Source organism: Rana temporaria, chromosome 10, assembly GCF_905171775.1.
Source record: "Rana temporaria chromosome 10, aRanTem1.1, whole genome shotgun sequence".
In the NCBI taxonomy this organism is placed as follows: domain Eukaryota; kingdom Metazoa; phylum Chordata; class Amphibia; order Anura; family Ranidae; genus Rana; species Rana temporaria.
Window position 1 is genome coordinate 107,510,016 of NC_053498.1, and position 27,192 is coordinate 107,537,207.

A 27,192-nucleotide genomic window follows, 5' to 3' on the forward strand; every position below is an offset into this window, starting at 1 on the left:
GGCCCCAGGCCAGCTCGGGGTCCCAAGCAATTGTTTGTTTTACCTGTCCTGTAGCGACGGGCCTGACAGTATATACACACACACTGAAAAAGGTACTGGAGAGGCGGGGCAGCTATAATCTTGGGATTTTTTAAAAAACACAGATTTTTACATACTGTCCCTGCTTTTACTGAGGCTGGCAACCCTGATGGGGCCACCTAGTGGCATGGGGCCCTCGGGCAGTGCCCGGATGATCAGTCCGCCCCTGTCAGCAGCTGCAGAATTTGTAGCTGCTGACTTTTATTTATTTTTCCTCTAGGAGCCTGTAGCTCCTCTTTAACAATGAATGGCACTGCAAGCACAACTTATCGTTTACATGCATTTCCTTCCAGAATGCACAACCTAATGCAGCGTGCATATCAATGCATGAGTATTCACTTGTGCTCAGTGCTCAGTGCACACCACTTTTGGACCCTAAAACATTTATAGGGCGTTTCAATCACTGAGTTTACTTTTTTTTTATGAAAATGAAGGAAATCTTATATCAGCCCCCCTGACATTAGAGCCATCCCAGGCAGGGTGTGTACACAGAGCGCTCAGTAGAGGGCGCAGTGGGGCGCTACGTGGAGGGCAGTGTGCGGCTCTCCCGTCTCTCGGTCCGGGTGAAGATTTCTCCCATCTAGATAGAAGATCTCTCCTTCCACTTCCGGATGTCCCGACTGAGAGCTCCTCCCCCTACAGGACTGAGAGGAGACACCGCCGACACCGAGCTGGAGGGAGAGCCGACCAGGTCAGTTCCCTCTACTCCCTGCCTCTGTATTATACAATGTATCAATCCCTCCCTCCGTATTATACAATGTATCAATCACTGCTTGTCTCTACACAACCCCCCCCCCCCCCCATGGAGGAATCGCTTTATGTATCTTATAAGAGCTCCAGTTGTTGATGTTGTCACTTTTTTGTTTGTTTACCTCTAGAAATATTATTTTGTTTTAAGTTTAGATTCTTCTTATATGTTCCCTTCTTATGTTTATAAACACTCCTTCTTCTGTAAATATATAACAATGTAGAAGAAGTTGGGGGTTGGATATATTGTGATGATCTTCTTAAAGGGGTGGTTCACCCTAAAAACGACTTTTTTTTATCACACTGCCCCCCCCACATTACAATACGATTAAGGCTATTAATTATTTTTTTTTATGCTGTACATACCTTTGTACAGCATATTCACCCGTGGCATCCGGCTTGCGAGTCCCGCGGGAGTGGGCGTTCCTAACATGTCTGTGATTGACGTTTGACCAAAAACGAGCTCCCCCCCCCCGTCGCGTAAGCCGCGTCACGGTTGGCGAAAGGAGCCGAACGGCGAGTCAGCGATATACTGCGCATGCGCATCGCCGTTCGGCTCCTTTCGCCAATCGTGACGCGGCTTACGCGACGGGGGGGGGAGCTCGTTTTTGGTCAAACGTCAATCACAGACATGTTAGGAACGCCCACTCCCGCGGGACTCGCAAGCCGGATGCCACGGGTGAATATGCTGTACAAAGGTATGTACAGCATAAAAAAAAAATTAATAGCCTTAATCGTATTGTAATGTGGGGGGGCAGTGTAATAAAAAAAAGTTGTTTTTAGGGTGAACCACCCCTTTAAGGTGATCACACACCTAACAATCTGCTCACAGGATCGCCCAATCTGATCGAATCTACAAATTATCCAGAAGAAACACATTGGGGGGAATGCGATAAATCCGCTGCACCACTTTTTTTTGCTCTTGTTAGTAATTTAGCAACTGTTTAGGTCCTGACAGCGACTCCTACACTTGATTCCGGGAGTTCTAAAATGCAACGCTTTTTTTACATTGTGGCGCCTGCGCCAAGTTCCAAATAAAATTCCGACGCTTCACAACTTACGAAAGTAGAGCTAATTAAGATAAAATACAGAGTAGGGCTAAGTGCTAAGAAGCCGGGTGGACCAACGAGTATCAGATGCAGCTGTATGAACCTGAAGTTGAGCAATAGTTAGTAGCCAAAGATTTAGGACAATCCTGTCCAAGAAGAGGTTAAAAAAAAACGATGCGATGCTGTCCAATATTGAGGAATAAATGTAAGTTAAAGCGGGGGTTCACCACAAATTTTTTTTTTTAACATTACATTCAGCCGAGTTGTCAGAATGACATTAGGCTGTTTTTTTCTTTTTATTTATTTTATTGCCATACATACCGTATTTTCACCGCCGCTTCCGGGTATGTAATCTGCAGAACTGGGCGTTCCTAATTGATTGACATCCTTCCGACCGGCGCATACAGCGCGTCACGAGTTGCTGAAAGAAGCCGAACGTCGGTGCTCAGGCGCCGTATAGAGCTGACTCGCAGTCCGGCTTCGTTCGGCAACTCGTGATGCGCTGTATGCGCCGGTCGGAAGGATGTCAATCAATTAGGAACGCCCAGTCCCGCAGATTACATACTCGGAAGCGGCGGTGAAAATACGGTATGTATGGCAATAAAATAAATAAAAAGAAAAAAACAGCCTAATGTCATTCTGATGCGATTGCAAATATTGCATGTGAGTTGCACCGCATTCCTGTGCATGTCACATGCGGTGCAAATTCAGCCATACAGTTTGTATGGCTGAAGTCGCATCGAATTTGCAGCAAAATGGTGCAGGACCTCTTCTTCTTCTTTTTTTTTTTTTTTTTTTGTCCGCACTGGAATCGGATTGCATGCAAGTTAGCGCTGCTTTCTGCAAACTGATTTGGGGTGTCATTAACTCTATATTGACACGGACAGCGGTTCGCAGAGTGAGGTTCACAGAGCACAGTGTGAACTGCCTGCGATTCTGATGTGGCGTGGAAACCCGCACAGGAATCGCTGTGGTTCTCACACAGTGTGAACCCAGCCTAAAAGTTACAAAAGTGTGTATATTCTATATTGTTACACACTTTTTGTAACTATTAAAGGGGTTGTAAAGGTACAATTTTTTTTATTTTTTTATTTTTTTTCCTAAATGGCTTTCTTCACCTTAGTGCAGTTCTCCTTCACTTACCTCATCCTTCCATTTTGCTTTTAAATGTCTTTATTTCTTCTGAGAAATCCTCACTTCCTGTTCTTCTGTCTGTAACTCCACACCGTAATGCAAGGCTTTCTCCCTGGTGTGGAGTGGAGTGACTTTGCGATTTGGTGCGATTTGAGCCCATTCAAAATGAATGGGCTCAAATCGCACAACACTGAAAGGCAATGTGCATTGATCAGGAATGTGGTGCGGTTTATAGCGTGAACCGAGGCTTAGGGCTTGTTCACACCAGATGTGGTGGGACTGCGTTGGTTAGGTATTTCAGTGCAGGCCAACCCCATGGACAAGGTAAAATGCCTGGTCTCCTATGTGCCTGACTCACACCACTGTGTTACTGCATGTGATGCAGTACTTTTTTTCAGTGCAATGCAAGGCAATCCACTGCCTTGCACCACCCAGCTGGCAATTCAATTTTTTTAGATGCCTATGTGACATCTCAATAAAGTTTAATAAAAAGTGAGATCACACTGCACACCGGCCGCTGCGCTGTATTGCAGTGGCGAGTGTGAACCAACCCTTGAATGAACTTTTGCGCATTTACATGCAATGTGCAAAAGTTCAATTCTGTTTAGGGCTCATGTACTTGTATGTGTAAAACTGGGCTTTTGTTTGGCTGCAAGGGAGGAACAGGGGTAGTTTGCTGCGATCAGTTTGTTTTAAATCAATAACTAGCTGAAATTTCTGAAACCTGGACACTATTCCAAAAGGTACTTGCACAGTGGTGTGTGTTCAGGTGAATATGCCCCAAAAACAGGTTTTCTGTATTTCCACCATTTGCACAAGGCCCTATACATAAGTACTGATCAGAACAGCACCCAGCCATGTATTTCAGCCTGTCATTGATTTACACAGTTGCTAACAGTGGGGTAGATTCAGAAAGAATTTACGCCGGCGTATCTATAAATACGCGGCGTAAATTCAAATCTGCGCCGGCGTATCTTCTTTCTGTATTCAGAAAGCAAGATACGCCGACATTAGCCTAAGATACGACTGGCATAAGTCTCTTACGCCGTCTTATCTTAGGGTGCATTCTCACGCTGGCCGCTAGGTGGCGCTACCGTCGTTTTCAGCGTCGTTGCGGCGTACTTGAGAGCAATGCACACTGGGATATGTACACGGACGGCGCATGCGCCGTTCGTAAAACACGTCAATCACGTCAGGTCATAACACATTTGCATAAAACACGCCCCACCCTTCCACATTTGAATTACTTGGGCTTACGCCGGCCCCATTTACACTACGCCGCCTCAACTTACGGAGCAAGTGCTTTGTGAATACTGCACTTGCTCCTGTAAGTTGCGTCAGCGTAGCGTAAATACAATACGCTGCGCCGCCGTAACATAAAGCGCAGCTACCTGAATCTACCCCAGTGAGCTGTACACTGTACCCCCCTTGCAGCCAAAAACCACCCATGTTAATGAGCCCTTATCATATAAACGCAGCTGAACTAATACACCTGAACACAGGTAAATGCACAGTGTGAATTATAGCATTGAAAATCATTAGAAATGTTACTATAAAAACATTAATATTGTTGCGTCTCTATATGAATTTGCGTTTGAGTTAAATCGTTTGTGTCTGTCCTGCAACAAGTATGCCTGACTTCACTTGCTACATGCTTGCTCTAGGTCTGTGACTCAGAAAGCTCTAAAGCAGCCAGATCACCAGCATTTTCAGAAGGAAGTCATTAATGTGCGCCTATATTTCCTACAATATTATCCAACAATTGTTTTTTTATTTATTTTTTGCTGTGGAAGAATGTGGAGCATATTGAATTCTGATACAGTGATACTGGGATTCCTGGCATGCAGCATATTAAACATCAGATCTTGTAAACATAAAGTCTTTGTACATGACTAAGCACACTGGCTTAGTAATTAGCACGTCTACCGTGCAGCACTGAGGTGCTTGGTTCGAATCCTGTCTAGGACACAATTTGCATAGAGCTTGCAGCGCTCTAAAGACTTACTAGTAGGTAAAAGGGAAATATTACTGCGCTGTCATAAATTCTTTAACGAGCGAAAAAGAGCAGCAACTACCTGTGAAATGGTAACAAACAATATTCAGAAAATAAGTTGCGCTTGGAAACAGTTTTGAATAAATGTTAACAGGTGATAATGTCCATCCAATAAAGTGACATCCAACGTGACGATATATTTGAAATCAGAGTCTTCAAGTAAGAAATGCGATAATCCTAATCAACCAAGGCCTGAGGTGTGCCTTGGCCTAGCTGGTCGGTATGCCTGAAAAGAGGGCATACCCTGAATGTAAGAATAAGAAAAATACTATGAGTATGCATGAAATCTGGGGGAAACGAGTGGGTGGGAACCCAGAAAGTGACAGCAACCCAGACCCAACAGGGGAGGAGGCTTAAGTAGCCCTCCGAGACTCCTCCCACAAACACATATCGGTGCACTGCAAGAAAAGTAATGTGCAGAAAGATGGCTTCCACCTCGGGTCATACTGCCGCTTACCGACTCCCTATGATCTCTTCTTATGGGAGATCATAAGCGCTTTCGGCTCTATTACCAGCCAGGGCCTTGAATGGACACAGCAACAGCATCTTTATGGACTTTCACCACCCAATGAGAGCACAATGAAAACAGGATCCCCAAGAAGGAATAAAAGCTTCCATAGCATAAAATCATCAGTTGTGCTAGCTCTTGGATAGTCAGATGGGGTAGACTCTGGTGCAAGGTCTGTTCCGTCGGTATCAAAGTACCAACGGCAGTAGGCCCAGAGGTGGAAGCCATCTTTCTGCACGTCACTTTTCTTGCAGTGCACTGATATATATTGTCAGTCACGTTGGATGTCACTTTATTGGATGGACTTTTATCACCTGTTAACATTTATTCACAACTTATTTTCTGTATATAGTAGGTAAATTTGGTTCTTATCAAAACTGGCCCTGGCCATGTGTATGTATGCATGTGGGAAAGGGACCTTAGAGTGTAAGCTCCTAAGGGTAGGAACCGATATGAATGTGCAGTATGTAAATGCTGAGTGAGTTGTCAGCACTATATAAATGCCTGTAATAATCAGCGGTGTAGAAATGGCCCAGACGCACACAAAGCTTCCATTCTGTGTCCGGTGTGTCATCTGTCAGCCAGTAAGGAGTCTGTTTTTGCTCCTGGGATTACCATGGAGGAATTGGCGAATAACAAAAAAAGGTGATGCGCTTAGTGTGCTGGACGCCCCATCTTGTGTATTATTCCCTACTCAGGATATTAACCACTTATCTCCTACAGCCTGCTCCTTCCTTTTGTCCTTTCTGCTGGCTCAGCACATGAGATCACACGCTACTAGAGATTGCAGGAGGACCAGTTTACTGGAAATGGCTTCTTCTGTAGATACTTCTCCTTAGGCACTCTCTAAATGTTGAAAACGTTTTACTGATTTATGCATAAAGAATGGATCTTTTATATTATACTTGACAAATCCAGACATCATGTCATCCCTGTGCCCTGTGTCTCTCATCCCCGTGCCCTGTGTCTCTCATCCCCTTATCGACCCTGTGCCTAGAGTATACTCCGCCATTGGTACCCTTGTACTGTCTGTAATGGTTTCTATGCTGGGCACAGTGTGTGAATTCCAAACTCCTGCTATAAATTTTTAATGTGAGGATTTAAAAAAAATTAAAATAAAATTCAGGTTCCCCCGTGTAATGATTGGTCATTGGTCAGGCCCTGCATTTCACGTGATGAGCTAAAATACCTACTTTAAGCCCCAGTTCACTCTATATGAATCGCACAGGAACCACACTGCATTCCTGTGCAATTCACATGCATTTTGAATGGACTCAAAACGCACCGCGTCGCACCAAAATCATATTTTTTTTTTTTAACTCAGTATTTTTATATTATTGTTTTCAACATCGTATACAAATGAAAGCATTCTACATTCAAAATACATTCGAAAAATCCAGATACAGTAGGCATACACATATAACATCATCCATTAATCCCCCCCCAAGCAAAAAATAACCCACCCCTAAAGTAATAATAAAAATAATTTTTAGGAATGCACCAATTTTGAACTGCGCTGAAACCATATTACCATATGATCATTTTGTACCATTCAATTTGGTGCAGGCAAACGCACTGCTTTTGCAGCTTGTATTTGGGATGTTGATAAGATTGCACTGACACCCATTGCAGATTGCAGAGGCAGTGCGATTTGAATGTGGTACAGGAAACACACAAAGATAGTGGGTTTCACACACCGCAATCTAACGTGAACCCAGGCTAACTGTAGATCAGCCTTTCTCAACCAGAGTTCTTCTAGAGGTTGCAAAGGTTTCCTTGACTAACCACACATGTCATCACTAATATAAAGGACATACAGTTGTGCTCATGAGTTTACATACTCTGGCAGAATTTATGCTTTCCTGGCTATTTGTACACAGTATAACATTTTGGCCATTTTTCAGAGAATATGAATAACACAAAAACTTTTAACTCATAGTTAGTGTTTGGCTGAAGCCATTTATTATTAATCAACTGTTTATTCTTTTTAAGCCCTGGTTCACACTGGTGCGATTTGACATGTCAAATCGCATGTCAATCTGGGACATTTGCTGGCAATGGCACCGTCCTAATCGGTGCGATACCGGTGCTACACTGATTTCAAAAAGTCCTTTTTTGTGCTACTTTTTGCGATTTCAGCCCACAATTAACATTGACATCTGTGCAGAAACCACACAGATGTCTCTGTAATCGCGGCCGAAATGGGGACTGACAAGCGGGAGTGAAATTGTTCAGCTGAACTTGCACGGCTTTACTCACAGCCCAGCGTAATCACAAAAAACTACAGAAATTACCTTGATCAAAAGTTTACATACCCCTGTTCTTAATACCCCTGTTCTTAATACCGTGTATTACCCCCTTTATTTCCCCCTTTAACATCAATGACAACGTGAAGTCTTTTGTGGTATTTGTGGATGAGGCTCTTTATCTTCTCAGATGGTAAAGCTGTCCATTCCTCCTGGCAAAAAGCCTCCAGTTCCTGTAAATTCTTGGGCTGTATTGCATGAACTGCAGTTTTCAGTGGCTCAATGATATTGAGGTCAGGAGACTGAGATGGCCGCTCCAGAACCTTCACTTTATTCTGCTGTAGCCAATTACCGGTCAACTTGGCCTTGTGTTTTGAATCATTGCCATGTTGGAATGTCCAAGTACATCCCATGCTCAGCTTCCTGGCTGATGAGTGCAAATGTTCCTCCAGTATTTTTTGATAATATACTGCATCCATCTTGCCATAAATTTTGACCAAATTTTCTGTGCCTTTTGTAGCTCACACATCCCATAAACATCAGCAAAACACCTCCGTGTTTCACAGTAGGAATGGTGTACCTTTCATCTCAGGCCTTGTTGACTCCTCTCCAAATGAAGTGTTTATGGTTGTGGCCAAAAAGCTAAATTTTGGTCTCATCACTCCAAATGACTTTGTGCCAGAAGATTTGAGGCTTGTCTCTGTGCTGTTTGGCGTATTGTAAGCGGAATACTTTGTGGCATTTGCGTAGAAATGGCTTTATTCTGAAAACTCGACCATGCAGCCCATCATAAGTGCCTCCTTATTGTACATCTTGAAACGGCCACACCACATGTTTTCAGAGAGTCCTGTATTTCACCTGAAGTTATTCGTGGCTTTTTCTTTGCATCCCGAACAATTTGCATAAAAGACACTGCTTTTACAGGCATGCAGCATGTATATTTGTTTATGCCTTAAAAACAGTTCTATGTTGGCCTAGGTGGTCGTGAACATTGGGCATTTAGATCTGTTTTTAGGAGCATAAGAAATTAACCAAAGCTGTGTGTGGATAGGAGCTTACAAACATAATTTAGGCATGTACATGTAAATGTATTCCTATGCCTAGAATAAACTAACCCCAATTTCAAATTTGGGACACTGTGTAAAATCTGCATAAAAATAATGCAATGATTTGCAAAATTCATAAACCCATTTTTTATTTGCATGAAAATAGAACGCCTCAAATGTTTAAACTGAGAAAATGTACAATTTTAGGAAAAAAATAAGGTCATTTTGAAATTGATGGCAGCAACATTTAGTAAAAATGGTTGCTTTTAACAGTAAAATCATGTGTTAAAACAAATGAAATAAAACCTTATCAGTTTCCCAGAGTAGTACAATGTTAATATGGTAACACTGTACTGCTCTGGTCACAGTGTGCTAAAAAGAATTGTGAATATATATATATATATATATATATATATATATATATATATATATATATATATATATATATATATATATATATATATATATATATATATATTTAGCAACATTTTATAACAGAAATTAAGAAAAACCTGTTTGTTTTTCCCCTCAGTTTTCAGTCTTTATTGATTAAATACCACCAAAGGAAAGCTCTATTTGTGTGAAATAAGTGATAAAAATGTAATATGGGTACGATGTTGCATGAACGCACATTTGTCATTAAAAAAATTGGCCTGGGCAAAGTATTGAAGTGGTTAGGAGGTAGTGTATTAACCACTTAAGGACCCCTTCACGCCGATATACGTCGGCAGAATGACACGGCTGGGCACATCCACGTACCTATACGTTGTCCTTTAAGCCCAGCCATGGTGTCGTGACTCGTGCGCACGCGACCCGGTCCGAAGCTCCGTGACCGAGCCCGTGGGACCCGCCGACTCGATCGCCGTCGGTGTCCCGCGATCGGTCCTCCGGAGCTGAAGAGCGGGGAGAGGTGTGTGTAAACACACCTTCCCCGTTCTTCACAGTGGCAGTGTCATTGATAGGGAAACACGATCAATGACGTCACACGTCCAGCCCCGCCCCCTACAGTTAGAAACACATATGAGGTCACACTTAACCCCTTTAGCGCCCCCTAGTGGTTAACTACCAAACTGCAATTGTCATTTTCACAGTAAACCGTGCATTTTTATAGCACTTTTTGCTGTGAAAATGGCAATGGTCCCAAAAATGTGTCAAAATTGTCCGAAGTGTCTGCCATAATGTCACGGTCATGAAAAAAATCGCTGATCACCGCCATTGGTAGTAAAAAAAAAAATATTAATAAAAATGCAATAAAACTATACCCTATTTTGTAAACGCTATAGATTGTGCGCAAACCAATCAATAAACGCTTATTGGGATTTTTTTAACGAAAAATAGGTAGAAGAATACTTATCGGCCTAAACTGAGAAAAAAACTTTTTCTTATATATTTCTGGGGGATATTTATTATAGCAAAAATGAAAAAAATATTGCATTTTTTTTTTCAAAATTGTCGCTCTGTTTTTGTTTATAGCGCAAAAAATAAAAACCGCAGAGGTGATCAAATACCACCAAAAGAAAGCTCTATTTGTGGGGAAACAAAGGATGCCAATTTTGTTTGGTAGCCACGATGCACAACCGCGCAATTGTCAGTTAAAGCGACGCAGTGCCGAATCGCAAAAACTGGCAAGGGCCTTTACCTGCATTAAGGTCTGGGTCTTGAGTGGTTAAGGGTGTGGCAGCACGTGTGAGCACAAAATAATCTGAATATTTGGAGCATAAATTTATATACCCGTGAGCATGAGGCCTTTAATTATCAATAGAAACGAGCAAGTACCATATTTGTAGGAGTAGAAAACCATGTATTTTGCCGCCAAGGCTGATGCCTGTATGATTAATACTTTTGTGTCCCTTTCTAGGGTTTGTAATACGTTTCTATGGATTGGCTGGGGATCCCACGAGAAAACCTTTACTTGTCCGAGCAAGTGATTGTTCTGCTGTCTTGTGCCCTGTCCTTCTTGGGTTCTGCTCTCATCATCTTTACCCACATCCGCTGGCCAGAGCTCCGGAGTCGTCCACGTCAACTGCTTCTGTTCCTGTCAGTTGCTGACCTGTTATCAGCTGCCTCCTACTTCTATGGAGTCCTGCGTGACTTTCAGGACTCAACATGGGACTGCGTGGCCCAGGGTGCCCTGTCTACTTTCTCCAACACCAGCTCTTTCTTCTGGACTATGGCGGTTGCCCTCTACTTATACATCACTATTGTGCACTCTCAACAGAGCCTTGCTGAGCATATGATCTACTGGTTCCATCTATTCAGGTTAGTAGAAGCCATAATATGTCTGCCTTTAAAGGGGGGAGAACCACTGATGCTGCCATTGTTGTCTTCTCATTCTGCAAATGCTATTTACCTTATATAAACACTTACCTAGTGTTAATATAATGACTTGTGGTAGACAGATTATTGTCATTTATTTATTTATTTCAAGTATTTATATAGCACCATCAATTTTACGCAGCGCTTTACACATGTATTGCACATATCAGTTCCTGCCCTCAAGGAGCTTACAATCTAAGGTCCCTAACACACATTCATACATAAACATACTAGGGCCTATTTTGACAGGATCCAATTAACCTACCAGCATGTCTTTGGAGTGTGGGAGGAAACCGGAGTATCTGGAGGAAACCCACACAGGCAGGGCAAAAGGGGAAGCTGCCCTGGGCCCTGTCATTGTTTTGAGGCCCAAAGAAGCTGCCTCATACTTGCCAACTATTTTGGTTTGAAATTTCTTGTCCCTTGAAGTTTTTGTTCTGTGCTGTGTCCCGAAAGCTCAGTGGGAAGTTCTGTTACTAATGTTGCCCGACTCTGCCCTATTGTTGTATAGGGATGACTCACCTGCAGACCCTGTGTTTACATCTAAATAGCCAGCATTTATATGTAAACAGCGACAGCATTCATATGTAAATAGTGGCATCTGGTGGAATTGATATGTAAATAAAGGCGGCATTCATATGTATATCATGCCCCCCTAAAGGTCATATCCACCATCACCCAGGGGCGGACTGACCATTGGGACTTTCGGGCACTGCCCGAGGGCCCCATGCCACTAGGGGGCCCCATCAGGGTTGCCAGGCTCAATAAAACCAGGGACAGTATGTAAAAATCTGTGTTTTTTTTTTTTTACATCTGTCCCTGCTATGTCTTAAAGCCACATGCTTTTGATGTGAAAATCCTGAGATTTTAGCTGCCCAGCCTCTGCACTGCCTCCTGGCGTGGTGGCCATCTGTAAGCCCAGGGGCCCCATAATCTTCTATTGCCCGGGGGCCCCATGAGTTGTCAGTCCACCCTTGCCATCACCTATACTGAATGCTGCTGGATCCCTAGGAGTTTTCTGTCTATTAATGGGTCCGCTCACCTCCCCAGTCCATGGTGTGTAGGCAGTGAGGAGATTATGTGCTGTAACCTCTAGCAACCAATCAGTGAACAGTATTACTGTACAGTAATCTCTAGCAACCAATCAACAAGCAGAAATCATGTGCTGTAACCTCTAGCAACTAATCAGTGAGACATAAAATGTGCTGAAACCTCTAGCAACCAGTCAGTAAGCGGTAATGATATGCTGTAACCTCTTGCAGCCACTCGCAATCGCTGCCTGTTCTGATGCAGTTATCTGATTTTATGTCTAGATGCTATTTATTGTATGTCTCAGAGCAGGTGGAGAGCGAAAGTTTGGGGCCCCAAGAAAATTTTTGCCCAGGGTCCAATCAATATTAAAGACGGCCCTGCACACAGGGAGAACATGCAAACTCCAGGCAGGTAGTGTCATGGTTGGGATTCGAACCAGCTACCCTTTTGCTGCTAGGCTAAAGTGCTAAGTCCACTCTGGGAACCATTTTTCATATTAAAGTTAAACCTTGGTTTTCGTTGATGGCAATAGAAAAGGCTCCCAAACCAAGCAATTAATATAGCAAAATTAGGGACGACCATAACCTTTCTTCACTTCTCGGTAAGTTATTGACCAAGAACCCAATATATGCATTGTGATATTCACCGCTCCTGGGATCCAGCCCTGAGTGTCCTCTCTGGTGGTCAGCTTTTAGCACTTCCCAGCACCATGGCCAATCAGGAGGCAACTTTTATAATTGGTAAATCAAGGCTTGGCATTTGAGCGATGCATAGAAATGGCTTATTCAAGGCCACCCTGGTGCTGTAAATAGTGGATTGATCAAAACCGGGTGATCCACTGGCATTACATAACCCCCCCCCCCCTTGTGATCGATGGCTATACCTTATTGTGGGAGAGGTGCGAGGAGGTGGCGATGCTCTGCTCCATCTGGGGTAGGGAGAAGAGACTGCTGGGGCGTTGCTTCTCCTCTTGGCTGAACAGGAGGCGGGTCCTGAGATCCGTCCTAAGACTCCCGGCCAACCCGGGACTCATGAGCTGCTTCCTGATTCACCGGGAGGAGAAGCAGGAAGACCTTAGCGAATATTTGCTCTAATCGCTTGCTTCCAAAAAACAAAAAAAAACTAATTGAAATCTGTGCGTCCGGTGCCCTGCATGGAGATAAGGTGTCGGGCACATAGAACAGGGGGGGCAGCACCCCTAATGGACCAACAAAAGGCCACCACTGCTGAACTCTGCGCTTTAACTATGCTGTGTGTGATGTCGGGTCCCTGCCTTCTATTGCTGAGAAAAATCCCTTTGATCCATGTACTTTATGTAGAGGAGAGAGGGCTGTAGATGGCTGCTTGTGTGATTGACTCACTCGTATTCCCAGAAGTCTGCAAGCCAAATTTTAGGCACCCCCTACAGTAGGAATTTCAGGCTTGAATACCTTTTTTACATTAAACGTCACACAGTGACATCTAATTAACCACTTGCCGCCCGCCTTATGCAAAAAGACGTCGGCAACACTTACCCACTATATTTATGGAGGAATAGTGTGGCCACCCTAGTACAGAAAATGTGTTGCTGGCAATATCACCTGGTGAAAATAGAAGACTAATGCAGCCGCCATATCTAAGGCCCCATACACACGAGAGGATTTATCCGCAGATACGGTCCAGCGGACCGTATCCGCGGATAAATCCTCTCGAGGATTTCAGAAGATTTCTATGCGATGGCGTGTACACACCATCGCATTGAAATCCGCGCTGAAATCCTCTGGCGATGACGTGTCGCGCCGTCGCCGCTATTATGACGCGGCGACGGGCGCGACGCTGTCATATAAGGAATTCCACGCATGCGTCAAATCATTACGACGCGTGCGGGGAATCCCTTTGGACGGATGGATCCGGTAAGTCTGTACAGACGAGCGGATCCATCCGTTGGAATGGATTCCAGCAGATGGATTTGTTGTGCATGTCAGCAAATATCCGATCTGCTGGAATCCATCCCAGGGGAGATATATCCGCGGAAACAGATCCGCTGGCGTGTACACACCATAGGATCTATCCGCAGAAACCCATTTGCTGGGATTTATCTGCGGATGGATTCTATCGTGTGTATGGGGCCTAAGGACTCGTGAGCTGCAATATATTGCATTTTTGGTTTTGGATCTTTGCATAATCTGCTATGCTGGGATCCTCTGCACAGATCAACTTTTTACTGTTAACCATAATAACAGTCTAATTTTAGTTCTTCCCCTTTTTCTTTATACAACTGCTGTTCTGAAACCAGTATGATCTGTCGAAGTGTGTCACAGGTCTCATTCAAACAAGAATTTATATATCTGCTGTAATAAAACAAGTATATTGCAAACAAACTGGTTTGGTTTATAATGGTAACAAAATAAGTAACATGTTTACCTGCACTGCGCATGGAAGCAAGTTGCATACTTAAAGCGGGGGTTCACCCAAAAATACATTTTTAACATTACATTCAGCCGAGTTGTCCTAATGACAATCGGCTTTTTTTTTTTTTTTTTTTCGTACATACCTTATTTTCACCGCCGCTTCCGGGTATGTCTTCTTCGGGACTGGGCGTTCCTACCTGATTGACAGGCTTCCGACCGGCGCATACAGCGTGTCACGAGTTGCCGAAAGAAGCCGAACGTCGGTGAGGCTCTATACGCCGCCTACGCACCAGAGTTCGGCTTCTTTCGGCAACTTGTGACGTGTAGTATGCGACGGTCGGAAGCATGTCAATCGGATAGGAACGCCCAGTCCCGCAGAAGACAAACCCGGAAGCGGCGGTGAAAATAAGGTATGTACGGGAAAAAAAAAAAAAACAGCCGATTGTCATTAGGACAACTCGGCTGAATGTAATGTTAAAAATTTTTTTTTTTTTGGGTGAACCTCCACTTTAATGGTGATTAATTGAACTGATGTAAAACTGATGTCAACTCGTGTTATTTCATGTAAAAGTATATAATCTGAATTTTAAAAATACATTAAACTAAAGTCAATAAAAAAAATCTGCATGCTGAGGAAAACTCCTTGTGTTTAAATTAATATTAATTTCCAGCCTTCATTAGAAATAAATAAAAGGCAAGCTGATATTTATTCAAAGTTCAGTCCCCTGTGAAATTGTATTTCTTGTCTTTTTTATACTCAAGGTTTTTTTTTTTTAAGATGTCTTCGACCAATCGCATAACAGGCAGAATCATTTACCCCTTCCCCCTCCTCTCCAGGGTTGGTTGGTGCTTAAAGAAGAGCTCCAGTCTCCCAAAAAAATAAAATATAAATAAAAATCAGCAGCTAAAAATACTGTAGCTGCTGACTTTCAATATAAGGACACTTACCTGTCCAGAGATCCAGGCACCTGAGCCGATTAGTTAGTTGGCTTCGGGTGCAGGTTCCAGCATTACAAGTAAGGGAAACCGGCACCTGCTCGTAGATTTCCACAGCGATCTGAGCTGGAAGAGTACCTGTCAAAACCAGACCCCCCCCCCCAAAAAAGTGCAAAATGTGAAAGGTGCAAACAGGCGGAATTTCCCCTTTTGGGTGGAGCTCTGCGGTAATGGCTCAGTGATGTCGGTGCCATTGTCTATGCTCCTTTATACTATGAGTACAGGGTGCCCTGGTGATGCTTCCCCATAAAGGGCAGGTCCATGATACCCTGCACCTCAGAAAGTAGGCTGAATGACTATGGCAGGGGTCTCCAAACTTTCTAATCAAAGGGCCAGTTTACTGTCCTTCAGACTTTCGGAGGGATGGACTGTGGCTATTGGGAGTGCAAACTGTCCTGGAGTTAATGGTAGTAAACAATGCATCTTTGGTATTGGGTGGAGGAATAGTCCCATATTGTTTGTTTTATTCGGAGAAATAGTTTCCCATTGTTGATATCTGTAGTAGGAATGTTTCTCCATTATTGTCAGTGGGAGGAATAGTGTCTTGTATCAGTGGAAAGAAAAGTGCCCCAAGGACCAGATAAAGGCAAGCAAAGGGCTGCAGTTTGGAGACCACTGAACTATGGGCATAGCAAGAGGACCAGCCCTGGCCTGGACTATGCAGTGATATGAGGAGGATGGTTTGAGCGTAGGACTATTGTAGTCAGAGCTGCTTTTACATTTTTAGAACAGGTTGTCAATTTAGTTTAATAACACAAAAAATACATTGGAATTGGACTTTGATTAAAATAATCCTGATATATTGCGTAGTGCTTTATAAATGCTTGCGCTATTAGAAACTCTTCAAGTCCGAGAGGAGTGTTCAGTCTACTGTCATCTACTGCCTCTGTGAAGACACATTTTAGGAAAGATGTTCATTTACTTACCCTTTTTGGGGAGGAAATTGGCGCATCCAAAGGCAAAAATATGAGGATTACATGGCAGAAAGGCAAGTGAATACTTCCTCTGTGGAATTTGAAGTTTAGTGTCAAGAAAAACAGCAGGGTACCATCTGTAGTTCGATGTGCGACAATGTTTTGTTTCCTGGATACTTTTATTGGATCACTGTACTGCCACACCGCATTTGCATATTGTTGAAAGAGTTGCAAATGGTGAAAAGGTATGGATAGGAACGTGCGTAGTGCAGAGAAAAGCTAGAACTAGTGCTAGCTAACTACAGTTGGTTGCATGGTAAATGAGAGCCGCATAAGTTGTACAGCGTATACCCACCAAGGAGAATGGGATCTTTGAAGAGTAAGATCATTTTGGCGTAGTTTAAAAAAAAAAAGGGTTTTCAACAGGCTTTAAATACACTTCGATATAGCAGACTGCAAGAGATGAAATGTTATGAATGTTTGTGAATACAAATAACGAGCTGCATTCTTAAGGCAACAGGTTCTCTTGGAGTGTTTGTGACCCAATTACAGTATGTGAGCTCACTAAGATTTGCCACGAGTTCCTGACTGAGCATGCTTACTATTAGGTATCAGCAAAAAGAATAGCACAATAGTATTTAACCTTTTGTGCAGTTTCGTTATTTCAAAAGTCTGTAGAAGGGTTAGTGAACCGTGGTGCCTGCCCAGCTTGCAGCTGTTCATTGTTGTCTGAGGTTTTTGTCATAAGGAACTCGGTAAATCTAGCAGGAACAGGGAGTGTTTGGAGGAACAACACGTTGTGGGTCATTGAGGCATATTAAAAGCCAAATTAAACTCTTTAAATTGTTTAACTTTTCATAAAAAATAAATAAACTCCCAACATCTTCCACACCCTTCCAGTCAGGGCCGTTTGAAGGAATTTGGGGGCCCCAAGCAAAATGGGGGGCCCCCAAGCAACCCCCCCCCCCCGCATGCAAAGCCTACATTAACGCTGCACAATTTTTTTTTCTATTCTTACCTCCCCCTCTTCCCTGTAGGCTGCCGCTGTAGCATGGCCGAGCTCCTCTTCCCCCTGCCTCTTCCCCAGTCCCCTATCAGATAGTGGCCGGGTACCATGCGGTACATGAGATTCAGTTTACTGTCTTCCCAGCCGGACTGAAGGGAAGTGAGCACTCAGTGTGCACTTCCTGTCAGTCCGGCCGGGAACAGGAAACGTAATCTCCTGTACCACGCGCCGTACCCGGCCGGACTGAGAGGACTCCAGGTGGAAGGAAGAGGAGCTCGGCCACACTACATCCTGGGAAGGGGAAGTTGGGGGCCCCAGGCCAGCCCCAAGCAATTGTTTGTTTTGCCTGTCCTGTAGCAGCGGCCTGCTTCCAGTTCCTGCTGCTTGTACCATGTACTGCATAATGTGAGCAATGGCGAGCACTCATTGGTCAGTGATGACCATGTGACTGCAGAGACCAGAGAGAAACGTTGTCTTTGTTATGACAGCGTTAGTGCCCTTTCACATGTATGGACCCTGTGAGGATCTGTACCTTTTATCATCCGCTTATCATTGAAAGTAAAAGAAAATCCAACATTTTGAATTGTCCCCATAAAAATAATGGAGGGGCCATCTTCTAATGAGGAAACTTGTTTTGGTGACCTGGGGGTCCCCAAGAAATTCCCTAACTTTGCAGGGATTTCCTCCCTTCCTGTTTTTGGCTATTGGACAGGAGGCAGGGCCGATCCTCACTATAGGTTCACTATGCAAGCCGCTTAGGGCCCCGCAAAGCCGCTTAGGGCCCCCCAAAGTACTAGAGGCCCCATCTGGTGAGAAGTAATTTTCGCCCCCTCACCCCGCTTCTAAACTCGCTGGCTGAGTCATTTCCGACAGCAGAACACCCCCTCCCCCCTGCTTCTCAACTTTCTTTAATGTGACATGTCAATGTCGCCAGGGCCCCCCCGCTTCTCATTTTTAATGTGCCATGTCATTTTGCTTAGGGCCCCAGGGAGGTCAGGATCGGCACTGACAGGAGGTGAAGGGAAATCTTCGCAATGGGACACAAAGGCAAAAATAATCTGATGGGGTTATAACCCCCCCCCCCCCAAAAAAAAAGTTTTGCCTAAATCTCTACTTTAATTCAGGCAAGGAAGTGTGAAGAGTGTTTTTCTATTTATAACCATAAAGGTAATAAACTGGGTGTGACAGTACAATGCTGTCACCTAGGTGATCCTGACAGTTACACACTTCCTGTCCGGTGACAACCTTCACTCCCTGGACGGTATTTGTGTCAGCATAGGAGTGGACTACAGAACACCCCCTTCTCCCTTTCTAAAATGGGGGGGTGGTGTATTCTGTAGCCCATAGAGATAGTTGGGAACAATTTAACTCGCAAGATTGGAGCACAGGCAGAGATTCCTGGAAGCCACCACCTCACTAGATTTCTGCCAGGATCAACAGATATGTACTTCAAATGTTTTATTTTACAGACCAAAAAGGAACAAACAATGGGCTAATTGTGTAAGGGTTTATGTACACTTTAATAGGACAGTTTTTCAAACACTTGTATTTATTTTTGTCTCACAAAATCCTTCAGTGACTTTCTATGTCTGGGATACCGCAGCCTTTAGAATTGTGTTTCCCCAATCAGGCCACTAAAAGAGGTCATCCAGATCCCATTTATGAAACGGACACATATTGGATAGTTTTTATATCTACAACAGAATCTTCTGAGTGAGACTTGGGGGTGGGTAAAAGCTCAGAACCCCCGTGGCAAGATCTGTGCTGGTTTTTCCCAAAAATATATGAATGTCAGTAGGTGAGTGTGCTCGGCAGAGTCCACTCGGGACTGAAGTGTTGAGCTGTGCATTGTGTGTCCCAAAAGCAAGTGGAACAGTGTCGCTTTGTATCCATTCTGTAAACAGACCTTTGTTGTGTAATTTGTGTACATTTTACTTTTGTTGGTGTTTGTAATTATACGCATTAGCTACAGTTTTATTTGATTTACTTGTAAAAAAAAAAAAATGTGAGCAGTAAGATTATCGCTTACAGTAAATCTGAAGAGCTTCATGTGACTGGTGGGTTGACTGTTGGTGCTGCAAGGAAGAATGCGGCCATCCACTCATGAGAAACAATTATTTCATTGATGCGAATAGTTTAAAAGTTCACTTAAAAAAATGAACATATTGAGGTTAGATGTAATGTTTAAAAACATGTTGCAGTATGTGAGAGGTAGTTTTAAACAGGCACTAAACAAGACACAATAATAATAAATAAATGAAATTATTTATATATATATATATATATATATATATATATATATATATATATATATATATATATATATATATATATATATATATATAATTTCACACACATAAACAAAAGTATTGGGACGCCTGCCTTTAGGCCCTCTTCACACTTGTGCGAGTTGATAACAAATGTGATGCATTTAAAAAAAAAAAAAAAAAAAAATAGATTTGAAGGTCATCCAAAAAGTCATTGTTTTCAATGACTGTCGTTCACATCTATGCGTTGCAATTCCTCTACGAATGTGATAATAAAAAGGGTCTTGTGTGAGTTTACAGTGTTGCATTGCAAATTTAGTCTCCATAGACATCAATGTAAATTATTAGATATGTACAAATTTCAACACACTACTCTCCACAAAACCCAGGCAGTACATAGGAAGTTAACACCTCCCCCTTTTTTTTACATCGGACATTTAACATGATTCCATTGGCTAGAACATCAATTGCAGCTGTGTCCAAATCCTAAAAGCCAGGCCTTCTCATTCCACATCAGTGCCTGACCTCACAAATGCGCTTCTGGAAGAATGGTCAAACATTCCCATAGACACACTCCTAAACCTTGTGGACAGAAGAGTTGAAGCTGTTATAGCTGCAAAGGGTTGGCCAACTCTGTATTGAACCCTATGGATTAAGACTGGGATGCCACTAAAGGTGTTGGAAACCTACATGTTTTTTCACCGTAAAAAAAACACCTTGCAGTGTCCAGTCCTCCTAGGCTCCCCGTTTTACTTACCCGAGCCCCAAATTTCCGTTGGCGCGTCCCCGCCATATTTCTCTCCACGGAGTCCCAGCTTTGATTGGATAGATTGATAGCAGAGCAGTCATTGGCTCCCGCTGCTGTCAATCGAATCCAATGACGTGGGGGTGGGGCAGAGTCATACACTCGGCGTCTATGGACGCCGAGTGTATGACTCGAGCGCGCCAGAGGGGGTTATCTAATGTGGGGAGGAGCTTTGAGAGCCGCAGTGGGACCCCAGAACAGGTGGATCAGGGGCCACTGATGAAAAATGAACTGCACAGTGGAGGTAAGTATGACATGTCTGTTATTTAACCACTTAAGGACCGCCTTCTGCACATATACGTCGGCAGAATGGCAAGGTTTGGCACAAGCACGTACAGGTACGTCCTCTTTAAGTGCCCAGCCGTGGGTCGGTCCGAAGCTCCGTGACCGCGGGACCCGTGGACCCGATCGCCGCTGGAGTCCCGCAATCGGTCCCCGGAGCTGAAGAACGGGGAGAGCTGTGTGTAAACGCAATTAATAAAAATGCAATAAAACTATCCCCTATTTTGTAAACGCTATAAATTTTGCGCAAACCAATCGATAAACGCTTATTGAGATTTTTTTTTTTTTTACCAAAAATAGGCAGAAGAATACGTATTGGCCTATTTTGGGGGGATATTTATTATAGCAAAAAGTAAAAAATATTGCATTTTTTTTTCAAAATTGTCGCTCTATTTTTGTTTATAGCGCAAAAAATAAAAACCGCAGAGGTGATCAAATACCACCAAAAGAAAGCTCTATTTGTGGGAAAAAAAGGATGCCTATTTTGTTTGGGAGCCACGTCGTACGACCGCGCAATTGTCAGTTAAAGCGACGCAGTGCTGAATCGCAAAAACTGGCCAGGTCCTTTAGCTGCCTAAAGGTCCGGGTCTTAAGTGGTTTAAAAAAAAAAAAACTTTAAAGTTCATATTACCAATATTTTTGGTAATAGAGTATGTAGTCTCAAAAGCGCTGCTAATATTGAACACACATTTGGAGGTGGATGGAATGCATAGTCAACATTGTATTAACATTTACTGCATATAGCTTACTTGTCACTTCCATTTGCAATATTTTTGCTAAAGGCAAATGTTTTAAGGCAAATTTTATTAGAAATTCAACTGACTTACTCATCACTGGTGATCATCACATTGTATAGTGAACACAAAACATCCACGTAAAACATAGGATTGGTTGCAGATGTTTGACGGGATCCTTGGACATTTCCTGCTTGTGACCAAAGAGAGAGTCAGGTCACATGACATCACTTTTGAGTTACTTTGAGGAAGACATACATCGCTCCAGGAAACAAAATCCCTCAACACCACTACCTCTTCACATGGAAATGGTGCTGGCCCTGCATGCATCAGAAAACACAGTGAAAAGTCTGGATGGCCACACTCCCAAAAAATCTCCTTTTATTGATCCATGACATGAAAAACAACAATTCATACAGCAATGGGGGTACAAATACAGCACAGCTAACATGTTTAACGCCTTCCCTGGTTCTTGGTCATAGCTGGGCTGTGACTAAGCACCAGGGCAGGTGAGAAACGTGTTGGCTGTGCTGTATTGGTAACCCCATTTCTGTATGAATTGTCGTTTTTCTATCATGGCTCATAAAGGTGATTTTATGGGAGTGCGGCAATCCAGAATTTTCACTATCGCTTCTGGGTTACTAGAGCCGAAAACTTATTGAAGCCAATTCTGGCTTTGTTCGGGTCTCTGGCCAGCTGGCGGACATGCCTGCTGGTCACTCAGGCCTCCTAGTGGGATAACAGCTTCTTAGGCCGCATCGGTTGTTATCCCAAGAAAGCCAACCGTCTAAAAAACAGTACCTGGGTGATGCCTGCAGCTGCAGGCATCACCCCGGTACAACCCCTTCAAGCCAAGGCCACATATTTGCATACAGTCGTTGTGAAGAGGTTTAAATGTCCGTGGGTCGGGTGCATGTGAATTCATCAATGACGGGCCTGATGTTTAGCGGTGGCGGGCCAGGTGTAGCCCGCAGGTTGCCAATCCCTGCTTTACAGGCTCCAATAAATGAATAAATTCCCCCCCCCCTTTTTTTTTTTTTACCTGCAAAAAAAAAAAACGCTTTTTTTTTTCAAAAAGTGAACTTATCCTTTGTTACAAAAGGTGTAAGGTGTGCATTAAGTAGATGCGCTGAAGTTTTGAAATGGATGTAGTTCTGAAGATGACTCTTGACTGCCGTGTTGTGTGGTACTCAGTGTGGAGTGCATGTACCTCACACATGACAGTGATTACACAGTGTACGAAGCACACACAGCCACTCTACAGTGTTTTGAAACTGGAGATTCATAATAGAGCTCTTTGATAGTGGAACCACAGAGCAACAAATATAGACTTTGAATGCCATGGGTAAACACGCAAATAGATGATAAACAACCACTGGGAACATGTCACTCATGATTGTTGGGCCTACAGGCACAGCACATCTTCTAATTCCATTGATCCATTTTTAAGTACCTCTGGGGGGATTCAGGGAGAGGCTTTGTTGTCGTTCCCTAGGGGAGGTGGTGGTTTATCTCTGCATCCTCCAGTGGCGGCCCGTCCATAGGGGCGCCCGGGTGCAGCCCTCCCTCCTGTAGTCACCAAAAAAATAAACCTTTTTAAAACGGCCCCTTTTATTACCTGGTGAAATTGGTCAAATATGTACCTTTGCGCTACCCAAGTGCAAAATGTGGTGTACATGAGATTTAAACTAAACCAAAAAATAGTGTACAATTATTTAAAAGGAGTTGCTGCAGCCACCCACTCTGTTCCTACAAGTATAACTCTTGATGCACTTATAAACTCTAGAGTTTGCGCAACACCAGTCTTTGTATACAAAATCGCTTTTATTACCTGCTCTGTGCGTTATCTGCATACTTGTACATTTTCTAGCAGGGGCAGCTGCTTGGAGGTCAAATTCTATTGATGTAGGCATGCCTCCAGAACTTTCACCCATGAGCCCTTCCTTTCCTGCATGTAGTGTGTAGACTCTGGAGTTCTGTAGTCTAGATAGCAGGGCTGACACTGGTTTATATTTTCATGCATAAAAAGGTGCTGTGTTGTCATCCCAAACAGGAAGTTGGGTGCACACTGGATTTATGACAGATCAGCATTTTTTTGGATATCTCATACCTGATGGACTGCTGGGGAAACTGGAAATCACTGAAGTAGTCAGCACTACTACAGAGTTAGCTGTGGTGTCCTGCTTGGATTCACAGAGAGTGGTTTCCCCTCTTCACACTGACCTTTGGAGGGTCACTGTTCTGCCCTCACTATATGTGGCTAAGGTATAATTAGACAGCTAACTCTCCTCCCTTAACAACTCATTGAGGCAGGCGCAAGGTCCTTTTTTCAACTTTTATTGCAGTAGAGTAAAACTGAATAAAACGAAAAAACATACAATCTGTATGCACAATATACAAAATCCCTAACAGGGATATGAATATACCAGCGATGTTTCCATAGGCTGACATTAGAAATGCAGCTGAATAGGTGTGGATTCCTTTGGAGCAGATGCATGTCTGCAGAATAAAGATGGATACTGGGGGCTGTCTCTCAGACCTCATGGTATAGACCAGTGGAATTATGGGAAGCTACGGTGGCTTTTAAGCAGAGGCTTTGCTAGGTGGGGCCGTGGGTAGCAGCATGCACCTCTAACACGCCCACTACCTCTGATTGGCTTGCCTCGCCTCACGCGGCTGTGTACCTCAGTGGCGCAGACCGAAGCCGCCGCCTCCTCTGTTTACATCCACAGAGGAGAAGGAGCCTTTTTGGCAGGTCCACTACATATTGTACATTTTATTACTAACTATTTCACATTGGGGGCGTGGCCAGCACGGCATGTGAACAGACGCTGGTTCACAGAGCTCCGCACTGATCCTGTAATCATCCGGTTTCCGGCACCTCAAACACCCGGATTTTTTCACCCTGGACGGTAGGGGAACCTCCCCCCAGCACCCTGCATTGCTCGGCTCACTCCCGGAGGGCATGATGACCCGGGGACAGAGGCAAGACGGTTCGAGGCCGGAAATCCAAGATGGCGCCGCCACGCCATCAGCCCAGAGAGCGCGCGGAGGGGACAGGGGGAAAGAAACTGTGAGTAAAGCCCCAAAAAAGAACAAGGAGGGCTCCGGTGACCCCCCCAAAGATATGAGGTACTATGCCCAGAAATTAACAGGGAAACCCCCGGAAACGAGCGCGCAGCCCATGGATGATTGTGCCCCACACAGTGACACTGAGATGGAGGAGGAAGAGAATGTACAGGGAGCAGGGGCCATATTGAATCATACTGAGAGCAGCGCAGGGCTGCAGTGGGATACTGAGGAGCCTGAAGTGGAGGGGGGAGACCAGCCCACTCTTGCTGCTATACTAAAGGCAGTGAATAAATGTACAGCCTCTGTAAATGGATTGCGGCTCAGATTTGGAAGTTTGGAGGAGGAGGTAGGCCTGATCAGACATGACATACAGAAAATGAGGGAGAGGACCACGGCTGTGGAGGGGAGGATCAGTGACCTGGAAGACAGAATGCCCCCATTGATTAGGGAAACCCAGAACACCTCGAGACTGGCCAGAGCGGTTGATATGCGCGCAGAGGATTTTGAGAACCGTCTCAGACGCAATAACGTTCGCATAGTCGGACTGCCAGAAAAGGTGGAGGGCCGTGACCCCACGCAGTTTGTGGAGCAATGGATGGCCGAGGTGTTCGGCAAAGACTCTTTTACTCACTTGTATGCGGTTGAGAGAGCCCACAGGGTCCCAACTAGGCCTCTCCCGCCGGGCAACCCCCCCCGCCCGATCCTGGCCCGCCTGCTGAATTACAGGGACAGAGAAATTATACTGCGGCTGGCTAGGGAAAAGAAGAATGTCCAGTTTAACGGTACCCGGGTCTCATTCTACCCGGACTTCTCTGCGGCGGTACAGAAAAGCCGTGCCCGGTTCACAGAAATAAAGACACGCCTGCAGAAGGTGCAGGCCCCTTATGCCATGTTATACCCTGCGAGACTCAGAGTCATTTTGAATGGTCAGGCTCACTTTTTTGAACACCCTGCTGACGCCTCGGACTGGCTGGATGCTAACGAAGGGGCACTACGACAGGTTAGGAGGCCCCATGCGGAAGAGGACTGATACTTGCTCACATTAGCACACGAATTACCAAAGTTGCCCCTTGGATGAGGGTTATGCCGGAAACACACAACATCCTTTATTCTGTTGCTCTGAAATGCGAGTTCGGAAACACTGTTATTGTTGCACCCAGTACTGAGGAGAGCAGTGGCGGCGGCCACTGGTGCTGCTTACCTGGAAGGTCACAGGGACCTGTTGTCCCACGGTTTTAGGGGCTGCCCGTTGGCACCCCACAGTTTGAGTTTGCAAAGGTCCTGGGAGCAGGGGGGCACACACCCTTTCCAGGCGGTTGGCCTGCAGCGGAAGAAATTAGCGAAGTGCTCGGATGCACGGATGTCTATCTTTGCTCTCTACGTTGCTTCAAATTACTCCAGAGCTTTTTTTGTCTTATTTTTACCTTTCTTTTCTTTTTTTTCTCATGGGAGGTCAAGCCTTTCCCTCTGCACCTGGCATGTCAGCCTGTTTCAATTGCCAGCCCGGAGGGGCGACCCATCTTTTTCTAATAGGGGGGCGGTGGGAGGCGGTAATGTTGGAATTTTTACCCAGTCCGGTGACATGCAACGACCCCCCTGATGGCGAAGGTAACGGTATTGTCATGGAATGTTAGGGGACTGCAAGACCCGTTGAAAAGAACTATGGTCTCGTCCCTGATGAGAAAACAGCTACCTGCTATTTGTGCCCTTCAGGAGACTCATCTGACCCCTGACTCTGTGTCCTGCATGGGATACCGGTGGGTGGGGAGGGCGTATCACTCCACTCACACCTCGTACTCTAGGGGGGTGAGTGTGCTGATACACAGCTCATTGGACTATGAGGAATTACAGGCTGAGGTTGATGCTGATGGTCGCTATGTCTTTATTATGTGCAAGCTGTTTGATTTCAAATGTATTCTTGCTTTTGTGTATGTACCCCCCCCTTATAACAACCAGGTACTGAGGGCTCTGGTTCGGTTCCAGGTGGGATTCCCGGAGGTGCCACTGTATGCCTTCGGGGATTTCAACTGTTACATGGACCCTCTGGTGGATAAACATCCACCGGGCGGGGACGGGAGGGGGACCCGCCGGACGGCTCTTAGGAAATTAGCGGAGGAGGTGGGGTGGGGAGACCCCTGGAGAGCTAGACACCCAGCGGATAAACAATTTTCATGCTTTTCTAAAACTTATTCATCCCTGTCTAGGATTGATCTATGTCTGTGCTCACATAATGCAGAGAAATATATTTCAGAAATGAGGTATGGTGTGAGAAGTGTATCCGATCACTCCCCGTTGATAGTGTCCCTGGAGGTGCGTCCCCCTTCGACGGTGGCCAAGGCCCCGTGGAAGTTGAATGCCTTCTGGCTGAGCCTTTTCCCTTCACACGAGCACATTGAGGCCCGCATTGAGGAATACTGGCGCTTACATGCAGACACTAATGATGTGGCGGTCACTTGGGAGGCCTTCAAGGCGGTCCTGAGGGGCTTGTTTATCACTGAGATCCAGGCCGTTAAGGGG

General features: G+C 44.5%; 1 protein-coding gene across 2 annotated transcripts in view; it reads left to right on the forward strand.

Moving 5' to 3' along the window:
• Positions 1–27,192, forward strand: part of GPR157 (G protein-coupled receptor 157) — a 61,050-nt gene that overhangs the window by 12,432 nt on the left and 21,426 nt on the right. The window contains exons 1-2 of one of the 2 annotated variants that reach the window (XM_040325935.1): positions 561–769; positions 10,720–11,120. In XM_040325935.1, coding sequence (XP_040181869.1) covers positions 10,738–11,120 — 383 coding nt within the window. In that variant the 5' untranslated portion in view covers positions 561–769; positions 10,720–10,737. Of the gene's footprint in view, positions 1–560; positions 770–10,719; positions 11,121–27,192 lie in introns of those variants that run through there. The other variant, XM_040325936.1, reaches the window with a different exon arrangement.